This window comes from Rhipicephalus microplus, unplaced genomic scaffold (assembly GCF_043290135.1).
Source record: "Rhipicephalus microplus isolate Deutch F79 unplaced genomic scaffold, USDA_Rmic scaffold_108, whole genome shotgun sequence".
NCBI lineage: Eukaryota > Metazoa > Arthropoda > Arachnida > Ixodida > Ixodidae > Rhipicephalus > Rhipicephalus microplus.
Window position 1 is genome coordinate 306,975 of NW_027464680.1, and position 23,931 is coordinate 330,905.

General features: G+C 41.0%; 1 protein-coding gene across 4 annotated transcripts in view; it reads left to right on the plus strand.

Annotated features, from left to right (window-relative positions):
- The window catches only part of LOC119175786 (polyamine-transporting ATPase 13A3-like), a 57,536-nt gene that overhangs the window by 29,238 nt on the left and 4,367 nt on the right, over nt 1-23,931 (plus strand). For all 4 annotated transcript variants that reach the window (XM_075885286.1, XM_075885287.1, XM_075885288.1 and 1 more), the window contains 17 exons: nt 882-1,013; nt 2,165-2,341; nt 4,334-4,479; nt 5,194-5,456; nt 6,761-6,908; nt 9,119-9,253; nt 10,304-10,463; nt 11,433-11,672; nt 13,513-13,700; nt 15,169-15,264; nt 17,538-17,617; nt 18,237-18,279; nt 19,241-19,350; nt 20,540-20,709; nt 21,397-21,547; nt 22,122-22,279; nt 23,312-23,400. In XM_075885286.1, coding sequence (XP_075741401.1) covers nt 882-1,013; nt 2,165-2,341; nt 4,334-4,479; nt 5,194-5,456; nt 6,761-6,908; nt 9,119-9,253; nt 10,304-10,463; nt 11,433-11,672; nt 13,513-13,700; nt 15,169-15,264; nt 17,538-17,617; nt 18,237-18,279; nt 19,241-19,350; nt 20,540-20,709; nt 21,397-21,547; nt 22,122-22,279; nt 23,312-23,400 — 2,486 coding nt within the window. The remainder of the gene's footprint in view (nt 1-881; nt 1,014-2,164; nt 2,342-4,333; nt 4,480-5,193; nt 5,457-6,760; nt 6,909-9,118; nt 9,254-10,303; nt 10,464-11,432; nt 11,673-13,512; nt 13,701-15,168; nt 15,265-17,537; nt 17,618-18,236; nt 18,280-19,240; nt 19,351-20,539; nt 20,710-21,396; nt 21,548-22,121; nt 22,280-23,311; nt 23,401-23,931) is intronic.

Here is a 23,931-nt window from a genome sequence, read left to right on the forward strand (position 1 = left end):
TGCGATGTCAGTGCACTTTAAAGAACACCAGATAGTAGAAAGCTCTACAGCCCTACACTACGACATGCCTCATAAACATATTGGGGTTTCGGCATATAAAACCCTCGATATTGTTAACTTCAAACGTGCATCACGACACCTTTTAATTTTCTTTTATTTTAGTGCATAGCGCTCTAGGGGCTTGGCTTAAGTAATCACAACAACTTAGCTAAAATTGCAAAAAACCCTTCTGTAACATCTGGCTGTGACCAGCACTGTGCAAGAGAGGGAGCCACCACCTTGGCAAATCTGTGGTTGATAAGCGAATCACTGGGTTGTCCATATGCTACGCACTTCCTGAGGCTTCGTGGTAGTGGAGCTGCATTAGGCATGGGGTTTAGAAAGACTCCAAGGCTTACACAAGAACGACGTTTGCACTGAATTTAGCACGAGATTTAGAACTGCACCATAATCTACACAAGAACAAAATTAGCACGGCATTAACCACTGAATTAGAGCTGGATTGGAGAACTAGTGCTAAATTAAGAACTGGATTTAGAGTTTTTGTCTTGTATTTGGCAACATCAAATTGCCTCAACAGTGGCCCTTTTCAGCATTTCAATAAGATAATTTTCTAGTGCTGACCCTGCTTAAAGTACATATATTCAGAAATGGTCACCTTACATTGCTGTACATATTCAAATCATCAGGCAGCTTACTATGTCATTTTTTCTGATTAATAATATATACCATTTGTGTCTTCTTACATTAAGTACAAGTCTGAAAGAGGTTTTATTTTTTTCCTCAGCTGTCGCAGGCAATATGTATGTCATCTCATAGTGGGATGCAACCCCTTTCCTTTCTCATATTGCTGTTTCATTATTTGCTTCTGGTCATCTCAGTCTATGAAAACATCCCATCAGAGCAGTTGGTACCAGGAGATGTCCTTATCGTTCCTCGCAACGGGTGCGTGATGCAGTGCGATGCTGTTCTCAGAACTGGAAACTGCATTGTCAATGAGAGCATGCTCACAGGTGCGTTTTAACCTTTGTGAAATTCTTTTTTGCCAAGCTTCTTTCTTTTTTGTGTGTGCTTTCTACACTTCTATAGCTGGCACTGAGAGCGAAAATGCTCCTGTATATATTTTATAGAATACATAAACACTTTCGAGATAGCCATATTTAGTAGACTCTTGGTAAACAAAACGCTCCTAAGCGAAATCACTGCTTAAATGGAACAACTGCCTCTAATATGATTGGTTTTATGTTTGAATTCGGCACCCCTTTTTATCTCACTGTAAACGAAACTCCTGTTAAACAAAACATATTTTGCTGGTCCATTCAGGTTTCATTTAACAGGAATATACTGTGTATTTGAATTTTATTTGCTTCCTGGAGCATTTCCATGATTCCAGCTGCTTTAGTGAGAACAGTGAAAAGTGAGCTAAAATGAAAATTTGTATCACAGATGAAGCAGAGTTTTATACAGTATAGATACACTGCAGCAGGCTCGATGAGAAATAATTGTGCTCTTTAAATAACATGTTGATGCATCACACTGTCCCAAGTTAACGTCATGAGCAGCCGTACTCTATGTCTAGCTCTTGCACATTTGTTGCTGCGCTGGCCTGGCTGTTGACCTCTTCTAACATGTGATTTTATGATAAACTAATTTTGATATCATGCATCCAAACAGGTCACTTAATAGAGGGGAACCTTGACTTTGACATCATGTGTGGCCATGGGGCCCTAATCAGTCAGCATGTCGACATTTAGAAAAATGCCCCGTGCGCTCAGTGTTTGAAAAAAGACAAATGCTTCAAAAATACTCATGTTTTATAAATCTATTCACAGGCATAATATAAAATTGCCATCTCTTCAATATTGAATGTTTTGATGCACATGCACACATGACATGGAAGAGCACTTCACTTGCCAGATCAGGGTTTATTCAGTGTGAAATCATGCAATGACTGATGTTATTTTGGGCTCTATGCAATCTCAGTCTTTTTCCTTCCCAATCTAGTCTACGAATCAAACCTGGGGTAGTGAAATGACAGAAGGGTAATATTGGATGTTCCTAGCAAGCATTTATAGCTGCAATTAAAATGTTTTTTTCTTTTGCGTGGATAAACCAGGCTAAAGTAGGTCAAAGTTGTGTAAACTGCACTCTGCTCATCATGCAGGCGAGAGTGTACCAGTGGTGAAGACACCATTGCCATATCCTGAAGCTTCAGAGCCAGGACTGGGCATCATGTATGACCCGAAAGAGCAAGGCCGTCACACACTTTTCTGCGGCACTAGAGTCATTCAGACGCGCTTCCATGGCACGGAAAAGGTCGAGGCTGTCGTCGTTCGCACGGGTGAGTTCAGTCAACATATGAGGATGGTTTTTCGCATCACCCGTCCCCAACACCGCAAGATGATCATCATTCACAGTCAAATTTCCTGTTTGTTGAGGCATCTAACACTTTTGCTTTAAAACTAAATCTGAACTGAAATCTGCTACAGCCACAAAGGGGGCAATAGCACATGCTTATACTAACCAGCTTGCTAGTTTATCCTGCAATGCAGTTCGTTAAAACACCAAGAACATGCTGTGTATGTATAATCAGTGTGCTTTCGTCACTGGACCAAAAGTCATCCTATTCAAAAACTCGTGCCATCAAAATTCTCGGTCACCATCTTCTAATAGGCCCTAATACCAGATTCAGTCGAGGCCATTTGCATTAGAACCAATGACAATGGCTGTGATAATTCTCATAAGCATTGTCAATAAAATCTAATGACAATGTCAGTGATGCTGGCTAGATAAACTTTAGTGATAGACCATGTAAAATGCTGCCAGTATAATTTTGGTTTCAGATATTATTGAGTTGTGCAATAATTTTTATATGAATTATTATTTTTTTATAATGTCAATTACAATAGAGTGAATGGTGTAATATTTCATCAATAGTTTCTTATAAACTTTTATATGAATTTCAAATATTTTAATTTTTTATATGAATTACCATTTTTTCATTATGCCAATTACAATAGAGTGAATGCTGTAACATTTCATCACCAGTTTCTTTTAAATTCTCAAAATATCTCTGTAGAAGGCCAGAAATACAGGTGTTTCGAAAAATGGTCGTGATCAAATGGAGTGAGAAAACTTTTAATTGGAGTACAATTAATTGCCTACTCTGATAAGAAAAGAAGTAAGGATGCCATGGTTATCTGCTGTACATCTATTGTAACTATTTTTCACTGGTATGCACTTGCCAATGTTGCTGTAGTAGGCTTGTGTGAATAGCAAATTCTGTAGGTTCAAAGCGAACTTGAAGCAAATAGTGATGTTGGTCGAATAATTTCGAATCAGTTTCAAATAGTATATATATATATATATTTATATATATATATATAATTAAGAATAAAGGAGCACACTTACGAAAATTTGATAATTGTTTACTCTACGTTTCGGCCGTGCCACGGCCGAAACGTGGAGTAAACAATTATCAAATTTTCGTAAGTGTGCTCCTTTATTCTTAATTATATTTGCACCGGACCCACAAAATTTCTTTTTTGAATCATATATATATATATATATATATATATATATATATATATATATATATATATATATATATATATATATATATATATATATATATATATATATATATATATATATATCACATAGTATAATGAAAAATGGGCTTATTTGTCATGACCTAACGAACCTGCACAACATATAAAAAAATATTGAAACAAGGCTTGTGCAAACGCCATTTTTTTGCATCAAGGAAAGTGGAAACAACTTTGAAAAGTAGAAGGGTCGTACTTTCAGTAGAATGCAACTGATAGCCTGTAAAATATGTTACTTTTTAAAATTTCCTAGAGTTGTAGCATATAAGTTGGTGTTTTTTAAAATTAAAGGATGAATCGATGTGAGGGTAATATTCTCGTTTAACCTTGAAATGAGGCTTCTCGGCAATGTGGATTTTTTCTTAAGTACATGTTTTCACGGCTTAGCATTACTTTACTGCAGTGAAACCACTTCTACAGCGTGTCACATGCGGACTAATAGTATGCATCTTTGACTGTTGGGTGAGTTTGTGTTTCGACACGGAAACCATCCTGAAAGTGCAACTAAACAAGACAAATGAGAAAGAACGGACGAGACTTCACTATTCATTCATTTCGAATCAATCAAAACTTTCAACAATGTGACTTCGATTCGAAGCGAATTCGAATACTGCATTATTCGTTCGAACATTCGAAGGATCTGAATATAATGCACAAACCCATACTTGAGTTGTTGAACCTCATGCTCTGTCCTTCACTCATTTTCTTCTGTTTCACTTTTCCAGGCTTTCTGACAGCCAAGGGAGAGCTGGTGCGTTCCATCATGTTCCCCAAGCCAGTTGATTTCAAGTTCAACCGGCACATCAAGATCTTCTTGCTGCTCCTCGCATCCCTGGCCGGTATGGGAGTCGTCTATACCATTGTGCTCAAAGTAAGCATATCTGCATAGAGACTTGCTTTGGGCAAGCTAGATGGTACTCACATTTCTTGTTTCACTGTGGCTACACTGTATACACACTGTAACAACAAATGCCAGGTCAAACACAGCTCGCCTTTCGTTCAATGTGCCATAGGAGTTGTGTACCTGATTCCACTCTCATTTGACCGTGTATACGTGGCCCAAACCGGCCGTTGTTTAAATATTCGTTTGCAGGAGCATTACAGGGTGGTGTCCAGGAGTGTGTTTGTCATTGTTACGGCTGCTACATGAAAGCATGCTGTTGCATTTATGAGTCTCATGAGATAAATTTTCTCTTGGCAAACTTTGTTAAATGTAACGCTCGGTTGGAGAGCTCTTAGTAAATGTTTTGGTAGAAGCAGCTGCTGATTGAAAGTGCAAATGAAAGCTGCTTTTGTTTCTTTTTCTTTTCCAATTGTATATATCTAACTTGGCCAAGATTTTTTCCAGTTTTCATTTAACTCAGGAGCTTTTCTAGCCATTGACCAATCTTTAGCGCTCTTAGATCTTTTAATTTACACATTAGGATGTAAAAATGGAAGCACTGTAAACTGCTAAAACTCGCTCAGAAATTTATAACATGGGTAGAAATACTCTTTCCATTTTTCACTGCACTGAATTTCATTTCCACTTTAGCCATTACTCGTACTACAACGACCTGTTTCCTGCAAAATTTTGTTCTCGCAGTCTCTTCGAGGTGTGCCGGCCTCAAACATCATAGTACGCAGTTTGGACGTGATCACCATTGTCATCCCACCTGCACTGCCAGCCGCGATGACCATTGGCATCGTGTTCGCCCAGTCGCGCCTGCGACGAGCACTCATCTACTGCATCTCACCACGCTCTATCAACATCTCGGGCTGTATCAACTGCTTCTGCTTCGACAAGACTGGCACACTAACCGAAGAAGGGCTGGACTTGTGGGGCGTCGTCCCGGCCAGTGGTGGCAGGTGAGTGATGTGCACGATGATTCTGAGGACTTAATTGTTGCTGAGCCACTTGTCAGGGCAAAGCAGCCTTACTGAACTGAATTTGTTTGCTGTAGGGCTAATAATCATGACACAATGATATCATGACAACAATATTCACGACTCATCTCCCACACCTTTTTAAAGACTATACTCTTTCTTGGGATACTCAAACACATAAATCTGGGTCTGTCTGTTTGTCTGTCTGTCACACGATTCAGCTGCACGGCCAAAGTTTAAGCACTGGCTGAACACCCAGCCATCTGGTGGCTGCATTCATACTTGTGAGTATTGTCGATCAAAAAGCAAATATTATGCATATCTGAGGTACAACTCTAATATATAAGTATTAGGTGGTGTGTTTCTTTACTAGAAAATGCAAAGCTACGTCATTCTAAAGACTCTAGGGTTTCTTACTCTGAACTGAAAATGCGAGGACATGCACGAAAAAGACAGTTAGCTGGAGACTATCATTTTTCAATGACATTTGCAGCAAAGCACGCAGATACGCTGCCGATTTCTTTTTTACATTATAGTCACATTCTTGATAGTTTCAGATAATGAACAATATGTTACAATTGTGACATGGCATTCTTGATAAAAAGTGGTGATTGCCAAGCTTTCAAGAAAGGGGGTGCAAGTAAGTGGGATGAGGATTGTTGTGAAGCATGAAGATGCCCTGAGGCTGCATCTATTGGTACTCTGAAGGGAACAGCTCTTTATTATATAGCTGTGCTTAGCAAGGTGCGAGTTGCGAGAAACTTGGCTGTGCGGAACTGAGCAGAAAGATAGAACTTTGGGCGTTGTTCCTTCACTACACTGTATACAGAATCTTTAAATTTCATAGAAGACGTCCTTTCTTGAAGACATTCTACCAGCGTTTGTTTGTACCACGTGGCGGTGTTTTCAGAAATGCATTTCACTGATGCATGTAGTATAATATTCAAAGAAAAGCATCAATGTTTGGTGCATTTGGTACACTCCTCTATTCGTGCAGGAGAAATCTTGCAGTTTATCTTCCGAGCGTAGTAGAATATCACTAGCGTGGATAAACTAGCTTGGAATAAGCAGTGCCAGGTCTTCAAAACTTTTTGTGCATTCTTGTGATAAAATTATTAACTCTTTTTTGCCTTAGAAGAAGAGTTTTTGATATGTAACTATGTTTCAGTGAAATTTGCAGTTACTCTATGGAAAGCTATAATTAACCAGCACTGCTATTGCTATGATGTCTGCTGGTCAATCTGCAGTGACGAATCTAATCTCATGCTGTCTCCTATTGTTTTCAGATTCCAGGAACAGGTTTTCGACCCAAGCAAGCTTCCATTGAACTCTCTGCTGCTCCGAGGCATGGCCACCTGCCACTCCATTACAGTCATTGACCATCGGCTCTCGGGTGACCCGCTTGATCTCAAGATGTTTGAGGCCACGAGCTGGGTGTGTAATGTACAGTAGTACTACATATTCACATTTGTATGTACTACTTTGCCATGTCCTTTTGCTTTATGTAATGTGATCCCATTCTAGAGTTGGTCTGTACTATATGGTCGAACTGATGGCAGCATAATTTTGCCTGTATTGATTTATTAAGTCATTACTCCCCCTTGTGGCTTAGTGGTTTTGTTACAGTGCTGCAAAATATGAGTGCCTGTATGAATGTCAGCCACACTGATTTTATTTTGATAGGGGTGAGATGCGAATGCAACTGGGTGCTCAGATGTAGGTGCCTATTCAGTAACACTCAGGTGGTCAAACATTATTCCGAAGCTCCCACGTGAATGTGCCTCGTAATCATATGGAGGTTTTGGATATGTAGATGTTTAGAATTTAATTAAGCAGTTTGTTCATTTATTTATTTATTGAAGAGATGAGAATAATAACAAGAATTCTGCTGGATCAGTGTCTTTAATCTTGAACGTTTTTCTGAAGTGGCTGTAAAAAGACCCCTGACACCAACTTTAGAAACTCAAGATGCTTGTGTTGTTTGGGAGTCATGCATGTGGAGGTACTTCTGACCGATTATTAGTGACGAACGTTGCCTGTACGTAAGATATTTTAATTTTGTTTCAAAGTGAGGGTGAGCAGTCGTCTGACTTATCAGCACCAATCGACATCTTCTCTGGTTTGACGTACACAGAGGTTTCGCATGATATTACACGAGTAAGGCGAGGATGATTGACGCCAGAGAGCATTTGCGGGGGGCGCGCAATACTTCGACAGGCACCCGACGAGGATTGTTGTTCGTCACCCCTCTCGTTCTGTTGTCTGGCTGCTGTCAAGGTGGTCTTGGTTGCTTATTCAGCCAGTTACGCTCTTCTTTTTTTCTGAAGGGGACACGCCTCATAGCTCCCACATCATTTCATTCTTCACCATTCATAGCTCCCCCGATTTGAAAATGACGCATTCAGCTTCACTGAAGCTTGACTGCACGTAGTCTCAGGCGCTCCTCTGCTGTGAGACACTAGTTTCTGATGGCATTTAGGCGAGCAGTTTGAACTGATGTGAGATTGTCCTGAAGTAATTAAGCTAGCATTAATTATACAATGCATTAGAGCATTTATAATTCAATTTCGGAATTACGAGATTGAAGCTACAAATTCCTGTAAAAAATATGCAAACAAATTTTCAGCTGTCAAAGGCCCTTTAAGGTTTTTGTTTCCTATGTATAACCACAAATTAAATTCATTTAGTTATATCACATGAAAGATGAAGTTGTCTTTCTTTTAATATAAGCAGCCATCTCCTGTACATGGCTATAGATTGAACTTTCTAGTAGTTTGGTAGCAGTGTTAGCTTTAAGACCTCATAGAAAACAATTGAGGCTAGTGCATATTCGTGAACTTGTTTCATGAGCAAGAACTTATGAAAGAAATCCAAGCTTCTCCTCGAAGTGAATAACGACGAGTGGGCAAACCTACCTCCTAAGGTCCATAATGTCTACGTTGAACTCGTCAACTAGTATAAAGGATTTCTGCTTTGTTAAATATAGATCTGTTGCAATTATTATCGACATTAATGTGTAGTTAAACTTTTCGTTTGTGTGCGTTTCACATATATTTCCTGGGCATTTCCCACATTATGTAAATTGGGAGACATAAAGGGCCATAAAGAGGCAATGACAAAGCTCGGTCCTCAGGTCTATAATGTCTACGTTGAAGTCCCCGACTAGTATAAAGGCTTCATGCTTGTAGGTGTTTTATAATGTTCTATCACAATTATAATTGTTGTTCATCTGTTAGAAATATTTTTTTTATTCATATACACGTTTCAACTATAGCGATGGTTTTCTAACCACCATGACAGCGAAAAGTGAGTTTTGATGACAAAGCTAGTTCCAAAGTCCATAATGTGCACGTTAAAGTCGCTTAGTAGCATAAAGGGTTCATGCTCCTAGGCGTTTTATATTGTTCTGTCACAATTATGATTGATATTGGTCTGTTAAACATTTTTTGGGGGTCTCACATCTGTGTTTCATATCCATGAATCTTCGCATGATGCATGCGGATGCCGACAAAGCAAGCCCCTAAGGAGCTTCGCCCTTAAAAGTAATATTGACGAGAAAGTCAACTAGTGCTGATACTGCATTGCATAATTTCTATTGGCTGAAACTGTGAAATAAGTGTTTCCACTTATGTCTTTAAACGCAGACTTTAGGGGAGCCGGACATCAACGACAACTCAAAGTATGACATCATCGCACCGACCGTTGTGCGACCGGGACCAGCCAGCAGTTTAAAGGCACCATTCGTGCCTTCTGTGAATGCCACCGGAGACCTTTTTGAGGTTCAAACAGCATTTTATCAATGCTTCACTTTAGACATTTTCTCTATTCTGGTGGCTGGACCACATGTGTGCACAGTGTACTTATACAGTAAAACCACTCAAATGTATTTCTTGTGGAATCTTCGTAAGACAAAAAACCCAGAAAAACACAGCAACTGGAAAATTCAGTTCATCTGCCTCCTCAGTGCATCCAGTTCTGTTGTAGTTTGCAACGTTTCGAGCGGGCATGTTGCAGGTATGAGGTGTGAATAATACAGAGGTGTCTGTATACATAGTACATGCAGTAAACTTTAAGTAAATGAAAATTTCTTAAATAAATAAACAACTAGTAGAACGATTGATTTTGTACTTGACTTCTGCACCCCTCTTTGTCTCACAATATATGGGACTCATGTAAAACGGAACATACTTTTATGGTCCATTAAGGTCCCGTTTAACAAGAGCACTATACATATACATAGATGTCTGTAGATTCTTAGCTGGGGCCTAACATCAAAAACATCATACTCAGGAGCTTGGGCAGGGTTTTTCTGTATATTGAAGCACTTCTTGACCTCATTGTTCACAGTTGAAAATTTGGTACACAATGTGCTGGTCTAGCTTAATTATATTGATACATTCTTGCTATTTTAGGGAATGTTCATTGTTTGTGGCTTGGCTCATTGTTAATTTCTACTCAGTTTAAATTAATTGGACTTTTTTCTAGAAAACAACTATATAAAGCATATGCCACTAGGCAGTCTAATGTCCATGTCCTACAGTTTTTATGTAGCCTATGCTAGCAAAGGAGGCCATCTGTAGTCTTGGCCAGAGTAAATTTTGGTTTTGTTGTCAGAATCGTGTGTAACACCAAGCATTAGTGTAGCTTTGTAGAAACGAATTGTCTGTTCTGCACAAATGTTGATTACATCAGTGGCAGAAACAAATACATATGCCTAGCATTCTCTGTGCTACTGATTCTGGATTCTGACGTTAGGATGAAAAATGCGTAAGTGCTTTTGATGCTTATAAGTTTAATTTGCTAGGAGTCATTCAGTTCCTCTTTTCCAGGTGCCTTCATCTTTTGAAGTCGGCATAGTGCACGAGTTCCCCTTCTCCTCGGGTCTTCAGCGCATGAGTGTGGTCACCCGTGTGCTGGGTTCGACCCACTTCGACATATTCTGCAAGGGTGCCCCCGAGACCATCGCCTCTCTCTCCAAGCCCGAAACAGGTTGGTCATTTCACGTATTGCCTGGGACGTATAGTCTGACAGAAGTGGAAAGAGACTACTGCCCAAGAAATTTGCAGTCAGTTGCATCAGTGCTTCACCTTACTAGTTGTAGAAGACTGGGCATGAAATTATACATGTGTAAACAAAAGGCAAATGGAAGAAAGTGTTTTACACTTTAGGTAATAACTATATGCATTAACTATATGCACGCATGTATGCATGTACCCAGACTGCTATGGGGTTAGCGTGTATAGCTATGATTGTTAACATGCACAATAAAAATTGTGATGGAGATTTAAAGTAGGCCAGATGGCTCCCTGACATCAATAAATATCTTAAATTCAGTGCAATAGAAAAATGGTGACACAATACACTTATTACATAGTCATGAATGATAATTGATCACATAATTAAGCAGCATGTAGAAAACATACAAAAAATTATACATATGGTTTGCATGCTCATGGCTGGACATACATTTGGCTGCCAGTTTCAATCACTTCTGAGACATCACTGCCAATCATGTTGGCAAAAGGAACTTGTCAGCACGTAGAAGTGTGGTAATGAAGAAAAATGTGCAGGAATTATTACCAACACCTACAGCGCCCAAGTTCGCCATAATCGTAGAGGGTTATTTACACATGTATTAATCTAAGAAGATGTCACGAAACAGCAGTAACACAACAGTCATACAACTAGCATGACAGATGTGTTCTATGACATGTAGCATGACGGAACATCGTACAGATGTGTTAAACGAGACACATTAACAAATGGGTATAAGCGACACCTATGTGCCTACAGTGAAATACAGGTGAATAAGAAACTGCATATGTGGTACCCTGCTTATAAAAAAACCTCTCATAAAAAAATAAAGAATTTCTGCCAGGAGCATGCCTCTTATAAAGGTGTTCACCTGTATTGTCATAGCATTGAAATCAAGCTGCCCTTTCTCTCCCGCATCCACAGTGCCGCCAGATTTTGTGGAGACACTGACATCATACACCCAGCAAGGCCACCGAGTGCTGTCACTGGCACACCGTTCATTGACGTCAAGCTTCGCCAAGGTTCATCAACTTCCGCGAGAAGAGGTCGAGAACAACCTCACCTTTGTCGGACTCCTGGTCATGGAGAACCGGCTCAAGCCAGAGACCACCTCCATCATCCGCACGCTTCGAGCTGCCAACATCCGCACCATCATGGTCACAGGTGGATGTCGTTTCCCGAACTTGGTGCTTTGTTAAAATTCACCATCAGCTTCATTGGAAGAAGGTTAATTTTTTATTCTTTTGTCTTCACAAGGTTTAAATTATAATGAGCCCTGTTTTATGATTTATTCTTGGGAATTGAACTGCATTCTGTAAGCTTTTCTAGTGCAGTTTTGCTAACCTGAATCTCATACAAGACGTATTTTTTAGTTCACATCATGTTTGCTCAATGAAGTCAGAAAAATGAAAATTGCTTAAAAATGTAATCACTGCTTAAATAAAACAACTTTCTCTAATCTAGTTGTACCTGTGTTTGAATGCTGCAACCCTGTTCACATTCCTCTGGAGACAACACTCCTGTTAAATAGAACGTATTTTACTGGCACATTAAGGCCAATTTCATGGAATTCTACTGTAGTTTGTGAGAACGTCCATTCATGGTAGGGGAAGTAGCTGGTGCCACCTTCTCCTAGGTAGAGGACACAGTGCAGTTTAATCGCTGGTGCGGTCGGTCATTATTATGTTTGTAGTGTGCACGTATTTCACCGATGTATGGCCACTAGCTTGGGTTTCAACTTAGCGAGCCAACTGGGCCGCGTTTGCCATCGCCTCTCATGAACTTGCACGCCACTGCATGCGTGTGTTCAGGTAGCAAAGGTGCTGAGTGCAGCACAGCACTGCTCACAGAAAATCCACAACCCTTCATTGCCAGCGACAACATCACAAACCGTCGCAACAAGTCCACTCCCAAAGGTGGCGGGAAAAGCAAGGGTGCTTAACCACGCCATGGATGGAAATACACAATAAAGGGTACCACTAGATGGCTCTTGGTGACACACTGCTAAGAGAAAATGTCCCTCGAAGCCATGCTGTGTACTCTCAGGATCAGCAGTCACTGGGCACGATCGCTCAAAGGAGTGCAAACCCAGTTCACATTTGCTTTGATAAGTGTGACTAGGTGTAGTACAACCATGCGTGAACACACTGCACTACTCTTCAGCAAGGCATTCGAAAGACAATATGTATGAAAAGCGCCTGCCGCTGGCACAAGGCACCATCGGCAATCTCCATCCGAGTGAACCCAAAACAAAGGAGCTGATGAATGGGAAAGAAAACACGTGCATACGCCACACTGTCCAGAGCGGTGGCCCCTTCCACCCAGCGGAAAACGTCTTGTGAGGTTCACACGTGGCACCATCATAAAGATCCAGCTCCGGATGAGGGAGGTTAACATCACCTCCACTCACTCAGCATGTAGAACCGACGAAGAAAGAAGAGTCAGGATTGGATACATGGACGGCAGATATAGGAGAAAATACCTGCACAATGATGATGGGCAAGTGTCAATTCCACAAGTTCAAGCCCAATACTGCACCTGGTAACTTCATCGCATGCCCTGTGAGCTACTATGTATGCCTTTGCTAACGGTAATTCACTAGTTATTTGGACCGATCATGGTAGACCCACTTTTTCTGCATGAAAATCAGTGTGCCGTCCTTATTCCGCATAACCAAGTTTTCAATCAGGTCAGAACCTAATCAAGTGAGAAAGCAATGAGTTTTTTTTTATATAGCATACAAATCCCCCATTTCTTATGGCTCGTCACGCAAACACAGTTGTGGTTTGTCTGTGTGTTGTGAGAAGTGCCAGCCTTGGTAAATGATGACTTAATTAAGCGAGCTTGTAAATTGTTCCTCTCTATCACACATTTATCATGGTAAGTATTCTTTTGTGCAACCTGATTTTGTTGCATCTTGAGTGCATGACTGCAGTACACTATCTTTTGTCATAACCGTAACACACTGATGCGCCATATCTTTGACGTACTTCTCTGCCACCAGGTGACAACATGCTGACGGCAGTGAGCGTGGCACGTGACTGCGACATGATTGAACGGGGCCAGGAGGTGCAAATCCTCTCGTCGAGCACGGAGACGTCGGACATGGTGCCTGTCCTCAGCTGGCAGTCCTCCGAGGCACCACCATCATCCAACAAGTCGCATCTCAAGGCCAGCGACGTACACCCCAACGTAAGCGGAGAGGACTCCTCTGTACTGTAGCAAAACAGCCATTTGGGCTAGTTGGTAGCGGTTCATTATGGAAAATAGAAGCGGGGCTCAGTACGTGACACGAACTGAAAGAAAGAACAACACAAGCGCACACTTGCAAATGAAATTTTATTGAAGGCACAAGAAGTAGAGAATAAAATATTGCGCACATCTAAAGCCGTAGTCATCCCATACATTCATAAAATGTCCCATGGGTTGAAGACTGTGGCTAATCGCTTCGATGTAAAATTTGTTTTTCTTGGCTCTGAATAAACTTAATAATGCATGTAGAAATATAAAGAGAAAGATAACAGCGAAAGCAAAGTGCGTAGAAAACAACAAATGCCAGGTCAAACACAGCTCGCCTTTCGTTCAAGGTGTCATAGGAGTTGTGTACCTGATTCCACTCTCATGAGGCCGTGTATACGTGGCCCGAACTGGCCGTTGTTTAAATATTTGTTTGCAGGAGCATTACAGGGCGGTGACCTTGAAGAATGGTGCCCATTGGCGCAACTGTCCTATCAAGGCACAGGGATAAGACCACCCGTGAATTTACAGAATCATTTCACATTAAGAGATGCAGTGAAAGATGTGTTAGCCACCCCTCCATTGCCATTTCAAAGAAAGAGTACTTATATTTGGTAAAATCGTTGTACTAATCTTTCTTGTTTGTTTCATCTGCTTATATATGTTTTTTGTTTATCTTTTTTGTTCAAGCACATGCGCCTTGGTGATATTTTGATGACTTCTTGTGGAATAGCAATAGTTTTTCAGTTTTTTGTTCCTTAGGCAAGAAAACTTGTATCATGTGACCATTTTTGTTAGCTATATATGTGTTGCACCTTCAATAAAATTTCAGTTGCGAGTGTGCGCTTGCGTTGTTGTTCTCTCCTTCGGTCCGTGTCTCGTACAGCACCCCACTTCTATCTTCCATAACGAACTCCTCTATATGCTGGATATTTGTATGGCAAAGTAAAGTCATCTTTGAAAATTGGTGTTGGTGCCAGGCCTTTAACCGCAAGTTTTTACCCTCATTGAACCACATAGCTCAGTCATGTTTCCAAGACTTGAGTTGCATGTACAAGTTTGCCATACAATAACTTAAAGTGAACGAAACGATAACCTGTTCAACACTGGGGGCAAAACTGCATCAGCGAAACCTGGTCTTCTAATTAACTTGTTTTGGCAGCCGTCCATCAGTCCTCTATTCTTTATTTATATATCACTAGATAATTAACCTTCTAATATTTATCCAGCCACATTCAGGGCCGAGGCAGCCCCAGCAACGTAAATTTACAAGGCAGACAGACCAGTAACAACTTAAGGTAAAAATACAGTATATGTAATTTGATAAAATGGTGAAAAAATATCTTTAATGCAGCTATGCTGCTGCATACCTCAGTGCGGTTTTCCTATATAAGTGGTCTTTGTTGCATGTTGGGCTCCTCAGGGCGGGACCTTCATCTCTATGGGCCATCCGCTTGTTGCTGTGACCGGAAAGACATTCGGTGTGCTGCGTGAGCACTATCCAGATGTCCTGAAAAAGGTGTGAGGGCTTCTTGTCTTTGTTGCTTTCATGACTTCGTATACTTGCCATTGCCCATGCAAAAAGCGTTCCCTTAAGGGTAGATGCTACTTGAAAAAAAAAGTTTCTTTAGTTTAAAGCCTAGGGCAATGAAAGCTTTGCTGTGTACATGAGTTTTTATACTCACTTCATATATGTAATCTGTTTTAAAGTAAGTTGCATATTCTTCATTTATGGTTATAGACCATTAATTGCTCACATTGCATCACATCAACTGTAGAATGCGACGAACTAACAAGAAAGTGCACATAGGCATTTTAGTGAACAAGAAAAATAGTAAAGTGATAAGTCTTAAAATGCTAGGCCCATACTAATTGTTTACTTCAACCTCATTATAATTATGTGATACTGGGTTTTAAACGAGAAAATCGCACTTTTCACATGTTAAGGAATATTATGTGTAAACACCTGAACTACACAGCTGGTTTCCTGTTCGATTATATTCGCACTGAAATTTTACCATTTGAACTTCCCGCAGACAAACACCGTCAGCATCCAATTGATAATAGCTGCTTCAAAATTTTAATATGCTTCATCTTATTACATTCTCATATTGCAGCAAAGCTGCCTTTCTGGCTCTGCTGCGGTCTTTAATGTATTGACTTTAGAAAGAGCTGGTTCCGACAAGGAGATAATAGATGTGGAAGATATGGGGGCCCAACTAATGCTGTTTCAGACGTGAAATTTGGGCAGGAATCTTGCAAAATCAGACCCTGACGATTTTTAGCATTCGAAATTTTAGATGTTCTTACGGTATCATCCATTGGCAGATCTGGAGTGGCCAACAAACTCTGTGCCGGTGCACTCCACTCTGGCAGTGGGCAACCAAAGAGAATCCACCAATGAAACACACACGTTCCTGCTGGAGCAAATAGCAGAGTCTGAATGGAACGCAATGAGCGCATTTCCTTTCTTGCATGAGGGGGCACAGTGATACTACGCTAGCAGAATGTCAGTGCTGTATAGTCTGAGCCGAGGCACGACCGATGCGACGTGCGTCCATTGGAGCACCCACAGTTGGCATTGTTCCAGAGAACAAGATGCTTGCGACTTCCGGTCAAATCTGCCGCTTTTCTTGGAGTAGGAAAAGTTGCTAGGTGGAGTGGATCTTGCGATGGAGCTGCTTCGAATCTAGAAGTGGAACATACTGGGAGCACTGCCAATCTACCAACGGAACAGACTTGCTTCGCATGGAGCAGAAGAAGTGCTACAGGAAGTACTCCGAATCTGCCAATAGATGACACCATTGTATATTGACGTATGCGAGGCAGACTTGCAACTCCAGACTCAAAAGGAGCGCACGCTTGACTGCCACATTAGTTGGCCTTCAACAAAGTTTAAAGAGGAGGAGAGGCTGGAGAAATAGCATCTTTGCCTGTGGTACTAAAGTGTTGTCAGCAATACTTTGGTTTCATTAAATCATGTACATAAATACAATACAGCCTCTGCATTGCTTCATTCTTAATAAGACCACTATGAAACACCACTCTGCTTCATCAATCTAGCCAATAGAAACACTTCCGTGTTGCTATTTCAAGGGGTTATGCTTAGGAATCCTCTGGAGAAATATTCGAGAAATGTTTAAAAAATATTTTGTTCGATTCACACTCGCACTTCAATATTCGAATTCCCTTCGCATGCAAAATTTTGCTACATATTCGCGCAGCTCTAATAAAAAGATTAGACTTCAAAGGAAACATAACAAATGCAGAGTTATTCTTCTATATAAATATCTATCAAACTGAAAAGATGGATATTTGTCCTCATCATGTATGGTGTCTCTATCTCTTTCCCTCAACCTCATAGCGGGCGTTCTCATCGTTCTATTTATAGGCTTCATCCACATAACTACAGTGCCTAGAGTATACTTATTCTAGGCACTATATATAACATAACCACTTCACATTGGTGTAAGTTGCCATCCCTTGGCAAGCTATATTTAGCATATCCTTGTGTTTCTAAGTTTCGTATTAATGTCGTTTCTCAATACTGTTTTCCCAATCCCAGAATGTTCGAGGTCTGCTCATTGAACTTGAGGTGCACACAAATCCGTAGGGTACTTTGTATGTTTCATGCTGGACATGTTTCATTCTGGAAACTATGATTAGCTATACTGAGTTCATCAGCTTTCAAGATGGTTACACGTCGAATGGCATTAATATGCTCACAAATTTTCTTTGTATTTACACAGTGCATGTGTTTATGAAATGAGGTGGGCTTTTGAAAATCTGCAGGTGGCTGTATCTGGTGCCGTGTTTGCACGCATGGCTCCCAATCAAAAGCAGCAGCTGGTGGAACTACTTCAAGAGAAGGGGTAGGTGGCTTGGCACATAAATTAAAAAGCACTTGTTTGCATGGCTCCGAATGCTTTCTGCCAATATGTAATGTATGCCGTCTTTATGATCATGTACAGTGCACAAACACTGCAGCTCGAATGTATGAAAGTGAAGCATGAAATACATTTCGGAGTTTGAATTGGCCTACTGTTAAAGGTGCATGTGAACCTCGAAGTCAAATACAGTAGTATGTCCCAGTAGTTTCTGGACTGTTCAAAAATTTTTAGTATTGTAAATGAGTGCACTGCTTCATTTGATCTGACACGTGAAGGCCGTATTCTTACTAGACAATGGCATTCAGTTGCTAACTTGACTGTTTCATGTGAGAAGCTGTGGTCCCTGTACTCGTGTTATGTAACAGTGACGTAAGTAGACATGAGCTATGTGTGTGGGCGTGTACCTATGGGAATTAAGTATGCAGTGACAGTTTGTACTGTTGTGTCTTTGTACCACATTGCATCGGGACGTCATGGAGGTCAAAGGATACATAACAGATCGTGCCACAGCACTATTGCATATAATCAATGCTTGTCAGATTAAAGCATGTTATGGCAGCAGCAGGTTCTATGAGCATGTACTCACATTTGTGTATTTCAGATACTACGTTGGTATGTGTGGAGATGGTGCCAATGATTGTGGGGTAAGCAATTTAATTTTCTACATTTCTCAAACGGGCTTTACTTTTTAACTATTAACATTCTTCCAGAGTTGTTCAAACATAAGCACCTGTGAAAGTCCTCGTATAATGAGTGCTTCTTAGCAATGCCAGTGCAAAGTAGAACTTTGTCATTTGATTCTTGGAGCGTGCTCGAAGTTTGAAGCAGAGTTCTGAAACTGTTATGACTGAACAACTCTGGCATTTCTCATCATGCCAGGGTTTCATGTATAGAATTAACAGCTATTGTAGAACTTGCTTTCTCGACTATCTCAAGAAAAATCGGGATATCTTGCTGGAGTGCTAATTGGAATTATGTGGCTGTCGATCAAGATGGCTTTGTGTGTCTGAAACGTTTAAAAGCTCGTGCTGGAAAAAAAAGATGTCTGCATTGCTCTACACTGTGGAGATACATGCTTTTTTGTTTGGGCATCAGTGATTGATCTGGGCATCAGTGATTGATTGAGTGATATGTGTGTTTTAGCGTTCCAAAACTACCATATGATTATGAGCGACGCCGTAGACAAGGGCTCTGGAAATTTTGACCATTTGAGGTTTTTTAACGTGCACCCAAATCTGAGCGCATGGGCCTACAGCATTTCCATTTCCATCAGAAATGCAGCCACTGCTGCAGGGATTCGATCACGCGACCTGCGGGTCAGCAGCCGAGTACCTTAGCCACTAGACCACCACGGCGGGGCGGCATCAGTGAAAGGACTGTGATACCTAGTTCTTGAGTTTGCATTCAATCCACTCTGACAAGTCTCCCCTGCTACAAGTTGCCGATGTACTTTCTGGATGTTTGCATAAAATTTTTAAAATTTGGAGGCTGTAGTACTATTATATAACATATCTTCCTGTGGTAGACATGAAGTCATTAAACTATATTGACTGACTCATTCAGGAAAACTTTTTCTTTCTTTCTCGATCATTACACTTTATGAAGGCCCTGAAGGCAGCACATGCTGGAATCTCTCTCTCGGACACGGAGGCGTCTGTGGCATCCCCTTTCACATCCAAGGTGGCCAACATCTCCTGCGTGCCCACTCTCATCAAGTGAGTGTTGCAGAACGTGCGAAAAAAGAAATGCGGATGGAGATACCACCTTGAGATTCTGACACCAAACACCATGATGTCATAGATTTTGAAGGCGTCTACTAGGTCTTACATAGTTTCAAATCAGTAAAAATGAAGTACACTGTCATCTGCAGGTGCCATAGACCTAACATACAAGGTTTCGGAAAATTCCATCAAGCCCATGGCGTAAAAATACGCAAATGAAATCAGTGACGTCATGTGTAGAGATTTCAGCATGAAATTTTATAATGAAACTTCAACCTTGATTTTTCTCCACCATTATTGAACTTATAATAGTGAAACTTGTGAGATTAGAGTTCTCAGTTTTTTTTTCTGTTTTGTCGCCTGTCCCATCGTTCACTTGCAGTGTTAGCAGGCAATGCTGAGCTCTCAATTCTTATATACAGATTCATTCACAAATTCTATTTTTTACTAGTGTGTGCCATAGACACCAGGGTACCGTAAATGCCATTGCACCCCAAACAATCGCGTACCATGAAGGCCAGTGTACCATAAACACGATTGTGTCATAGACACCAGGTTACCGTAAACACCAGATTGTCGCGAACACAAGTTTACCGTAAGCACCACTGTTCTGTAAGCTGTACTCTAAAGGGTGAACTGTACTGTAGACGCCAGTTCTCTGTCAAAGTTACATACTACTGCAAACACCAGTGTACCAGTGCTTGCTGTGCATTAACACTAGATGTAAGTTTCTCTGTCGAACATAAGCAAGTATCTGTTTCGAAGTGTAGCACTCCGTACATGTACGTGTATTATTATTTATGGTTTTTTAGTGCTACCAACGTAGACTATGCAGTCCAGTGGCATACATAGCACCGGCCACTAAGCCCATTGCATAGACACTTTTAGTGAAAGTATTTTCTAATTGTTTGCAGAACTTTTATTTTTAGCAAATTTTGACTCTGTATTCTACGTTGCAAATGAAACTAAGAGTGCGCCCTTTCTAAATCTGTGTGGTCTTTCCGTGTCATTTAAGCATGTAGTGCGGGACACAACACAACATCATGAAATACGACCAATACAGAAGTCGCTGCTACATTTTATGCCTTGTTGTGTTGTATTCTGCACTAGATGCTGAAATGGAATATTTTGTACCAACATTCCCAGACGCAACTTGTTTCATTGGCTTTTTATCTGACCCCAGGGAAGGCCGCGCAGCACTGGTGACGTCCTTTGGCATCCTCAAGTACATGGCATGCTACAGCATGACGCAGTTCACCTCAGTGCTCATACTCTTCTCCCTCTACTCCAACCTCACTGACCTCGAGTTCCTCTACATTGACCTCTTTCTCATCACCCTCTTCGTTACCCTGTGTGAGTATCACAAAAATGAGGGTACCAGACTGTACCGTAGTTGCTGCACAGTGTAATCCAAGCTGCAGAGCACGTAATTCAAAGGGACATCAAAGTGAAGTGATGAGTTACTTTAGATTGTTAAATTAATTTTGGGGAACTTTTGATCATTTTATTAGTATTATAGGTGAAAGCTGCATAGCTTCTTTTACTCATTTTGTGCTGAAACCACCGGAATATAAGATGAAAATACATAAGTGAGTTTGCAGCTACCAGCAAAGATACATTGGCAGACATATGAATGCTTTCTGTGTTGTGGCTCTGTCTAGTTATGGTGCCTTCCAAGTTTGTCATGATTACTCACACCGAATCATTCGTGGCTACGCTTCATCTTTGTTGTCGCGATCGTGATCAGCGGTTTATCTCTCGTCAGCTGATAGCCTATCAGCACCGCAGGTAGGTTTGAAGGCTTTCCCAAGTGCCTGTTTCATATAGCAAAAGAAATATGCTTTTCCTCTATGAGTCCTTTTGTGCTCCATGCTCACCAAGTCATAGGGTGATGATTTTTTAGTGGCCTGAGATTTGGAACTCTCCGAGAAGTTGTCATAATATTCGACATTTCGAAGGTACCTTTCTGTTGCTTGTACATTTGCCATGGCTTGACCAAAGTGGAAGCCTAGAACACTAAAAAGTGCTTGTCTTTTGCAGTTGGCCGTACGGAACCATGTCCCACGCTGGACAAGCGGCCACCCCCTTCGAGCCTGATGGGAGTCACACCACTGACGTCGATCTTTAGTCAGATTATACTAGTCATTGCTGCACAAGTTTCCGGCATCGTCGCTCTATGGAGACAGCACTGGTAAGTGCACTCGCTTCAAGGCTGTTGTCGACTGCTCATGGTATTTAGTTAATCTCTGTGCAAACCTTGCAGTAGAATCTCGGCAAAGGGACATTGCTCGAGTTTCTTTAGATAAAACTGCAGTTTTGGTGTTCTTTCAACTCATGTCAAGGTCACGAGCTTTATTCTGGGCTGAAGATATCAAGTTTCAATGAAAGACAGAAGCACGAAGTGTCCATACAAGAAGAGTTTGCTGCAGTGCACTCGTACCTCTTTGAAGGTATGTTTGGGGAGAAGCAGTGTTACCAGCAAACCTGCTGCTGCTATGTGAATTGCTGCTTCGCGCATGAATGAACACATTAGTGCTAGACTCTCGCTCGAAAGACAAAAGCACTCGGGTAGTGCATGCCATTTTTTACCACACATTTTGATGAAATTTCTGCAGCTGCTGTTGGACAGCATTGTAGCACCATCTACACGCTGACCGCTCGAAGAATGACAGCTGTTGCTTAGTACAGGTGTAAGAGTAATCTTTGTGAAACGATATCGGGCCTTAGAGTTCCCCGCATTGAGCTCTGTCTTTTCTTTCGTGCAGGTACCATCCGCACGTGCAGGTTGCCGGGCAGGATGATAAGAAAGAGCTGGCGTGCCACGACAATTACACAGTTTTTGCAGTGTCTGTCTTCCAGTACATCACCCTGGCCGTGGTATTCTCTCGAGGGCATCCGTATCGCAAGGCAATACTATCCAACTGTGAGTCTGGGCTCTTCCATTGCACAAAAAAAAGCAAAGCAGTGCTTTCTTATATGCAAGCACCGTTATCAGAGCTAATCTCACACGTTTTTCGAAGTTTGTTGATACGTCTGGCAATTGTACACAAAAAAGTGTGATTACTGTTGTACTAGAACGAAAATCAAGACAGCATTTTACACAATGCTCGGTTCCATTCACAGCTAACAAAGGCAGCTCTTACTCAGGCAGAAACGATAACGTATAATACTTTCGCATGCTACGACCAGAAAATATTGAGCATACGCCATTATAGCTAAGCTTTCCTAATGAAACATGTGAAACTTATGCAATACGGTGTTGCAAAAAGAATTTCTTTAAGCGGCCTTGCTACAATTTTTTCAAGTAATCATCAAATCACTTCATACAAGAAGTTTATGGCCTCATGAATTTTTAGAATCTGTCACGTACTAATGGAGTTGCAGGAAAGTTGTGGAGTTACAGGGCACAGTTTAAGTGCTTTCTCTCTCATTTCGTACCAGCGAGTACACTAAAGGCTTCACAGAAGGGGATGACAAGGGAGAAGAAGCTACATCTATCTGAGCGTGCACCGTGTCCTTTTTGTTCTTATATCTTTGAATACGTGACTTATATACAGTGTAATCACGTGCACGCTGATGTAGTTATACTGTGTGTAATTCTAGCTCAGAGTGCAGCACAGACACGTCACTACATCCCACAGTAGATGTGGCAACTCACGCTGCTCAAATCAGCAGTGTCCGTGGACTTTGTGTTTATGACATGTTAATTTCGCGTTATATGGCATTGTTTGTCGAGAGAAGAGCGAGCGATTCTCGACCTAGGCTGACTTTGAAAACTAATTGTAAATTTCAGGTGGTGTGCTGTGCTTTATTGTTTGGCTCACATGTTCTCAGGAGACTCTACTACTGATGGCAGCATTCTTTTACCATGCTCAAAAAGTACATTTGGTGCTCATTAAAAAAGGTATGCTGGCATGGAGCACATGTTGAAATGCTATCATGTTGTCTTCGACAGACTTCTTCGTTTCGGCATTGCTGGTGATGACAGCTTTTAGTTTGTACCTGGTGCTCTATCCCTCTGAAATTCTCATCTCCGGCTTTGAAGTAAGTGTCCTTGCATGGGTAACCCATGTTTCAAGTCAACTCTTTTATAGTACATTTATTCTGAAGACTTGTTATTGTTGTTTTGCAACCTTTTCTTCTATTGTTCACCTCTGCTTGCTATACATGGCAGCTACATTAAAAGAAATTGGTGCGTTGAAAAAATGCTTGCTTACAGTGCTTTGTGTGCCGATTAAGTAACCCTACGTGTTCATGTGCAATCTGAAATGCCCCACTATGGCTACTACCGTAACCTTCATCTTGATTTGTGGTGTTTAACCTAACCAGTCAGTCAGACAAGTCTCCTTGGTTGCCATAGAAGATTGCCCAATCAATCAAGATATCAGTCAATCCGTCAAGTCTTCTGGGTTTCTGAACAAGATTTGTTCTACAAGTGCTTATCGCTTGCTGGTATTTTCACCTTCCAATGCTTTTGATGTTGATAGCACATTGATATTAAAGTTTCCTGAATTATCAAATGCAGTCTGCAGTGAGAGGCAAACAAATCAAGATAAGATGTTCCTAAATTAAATC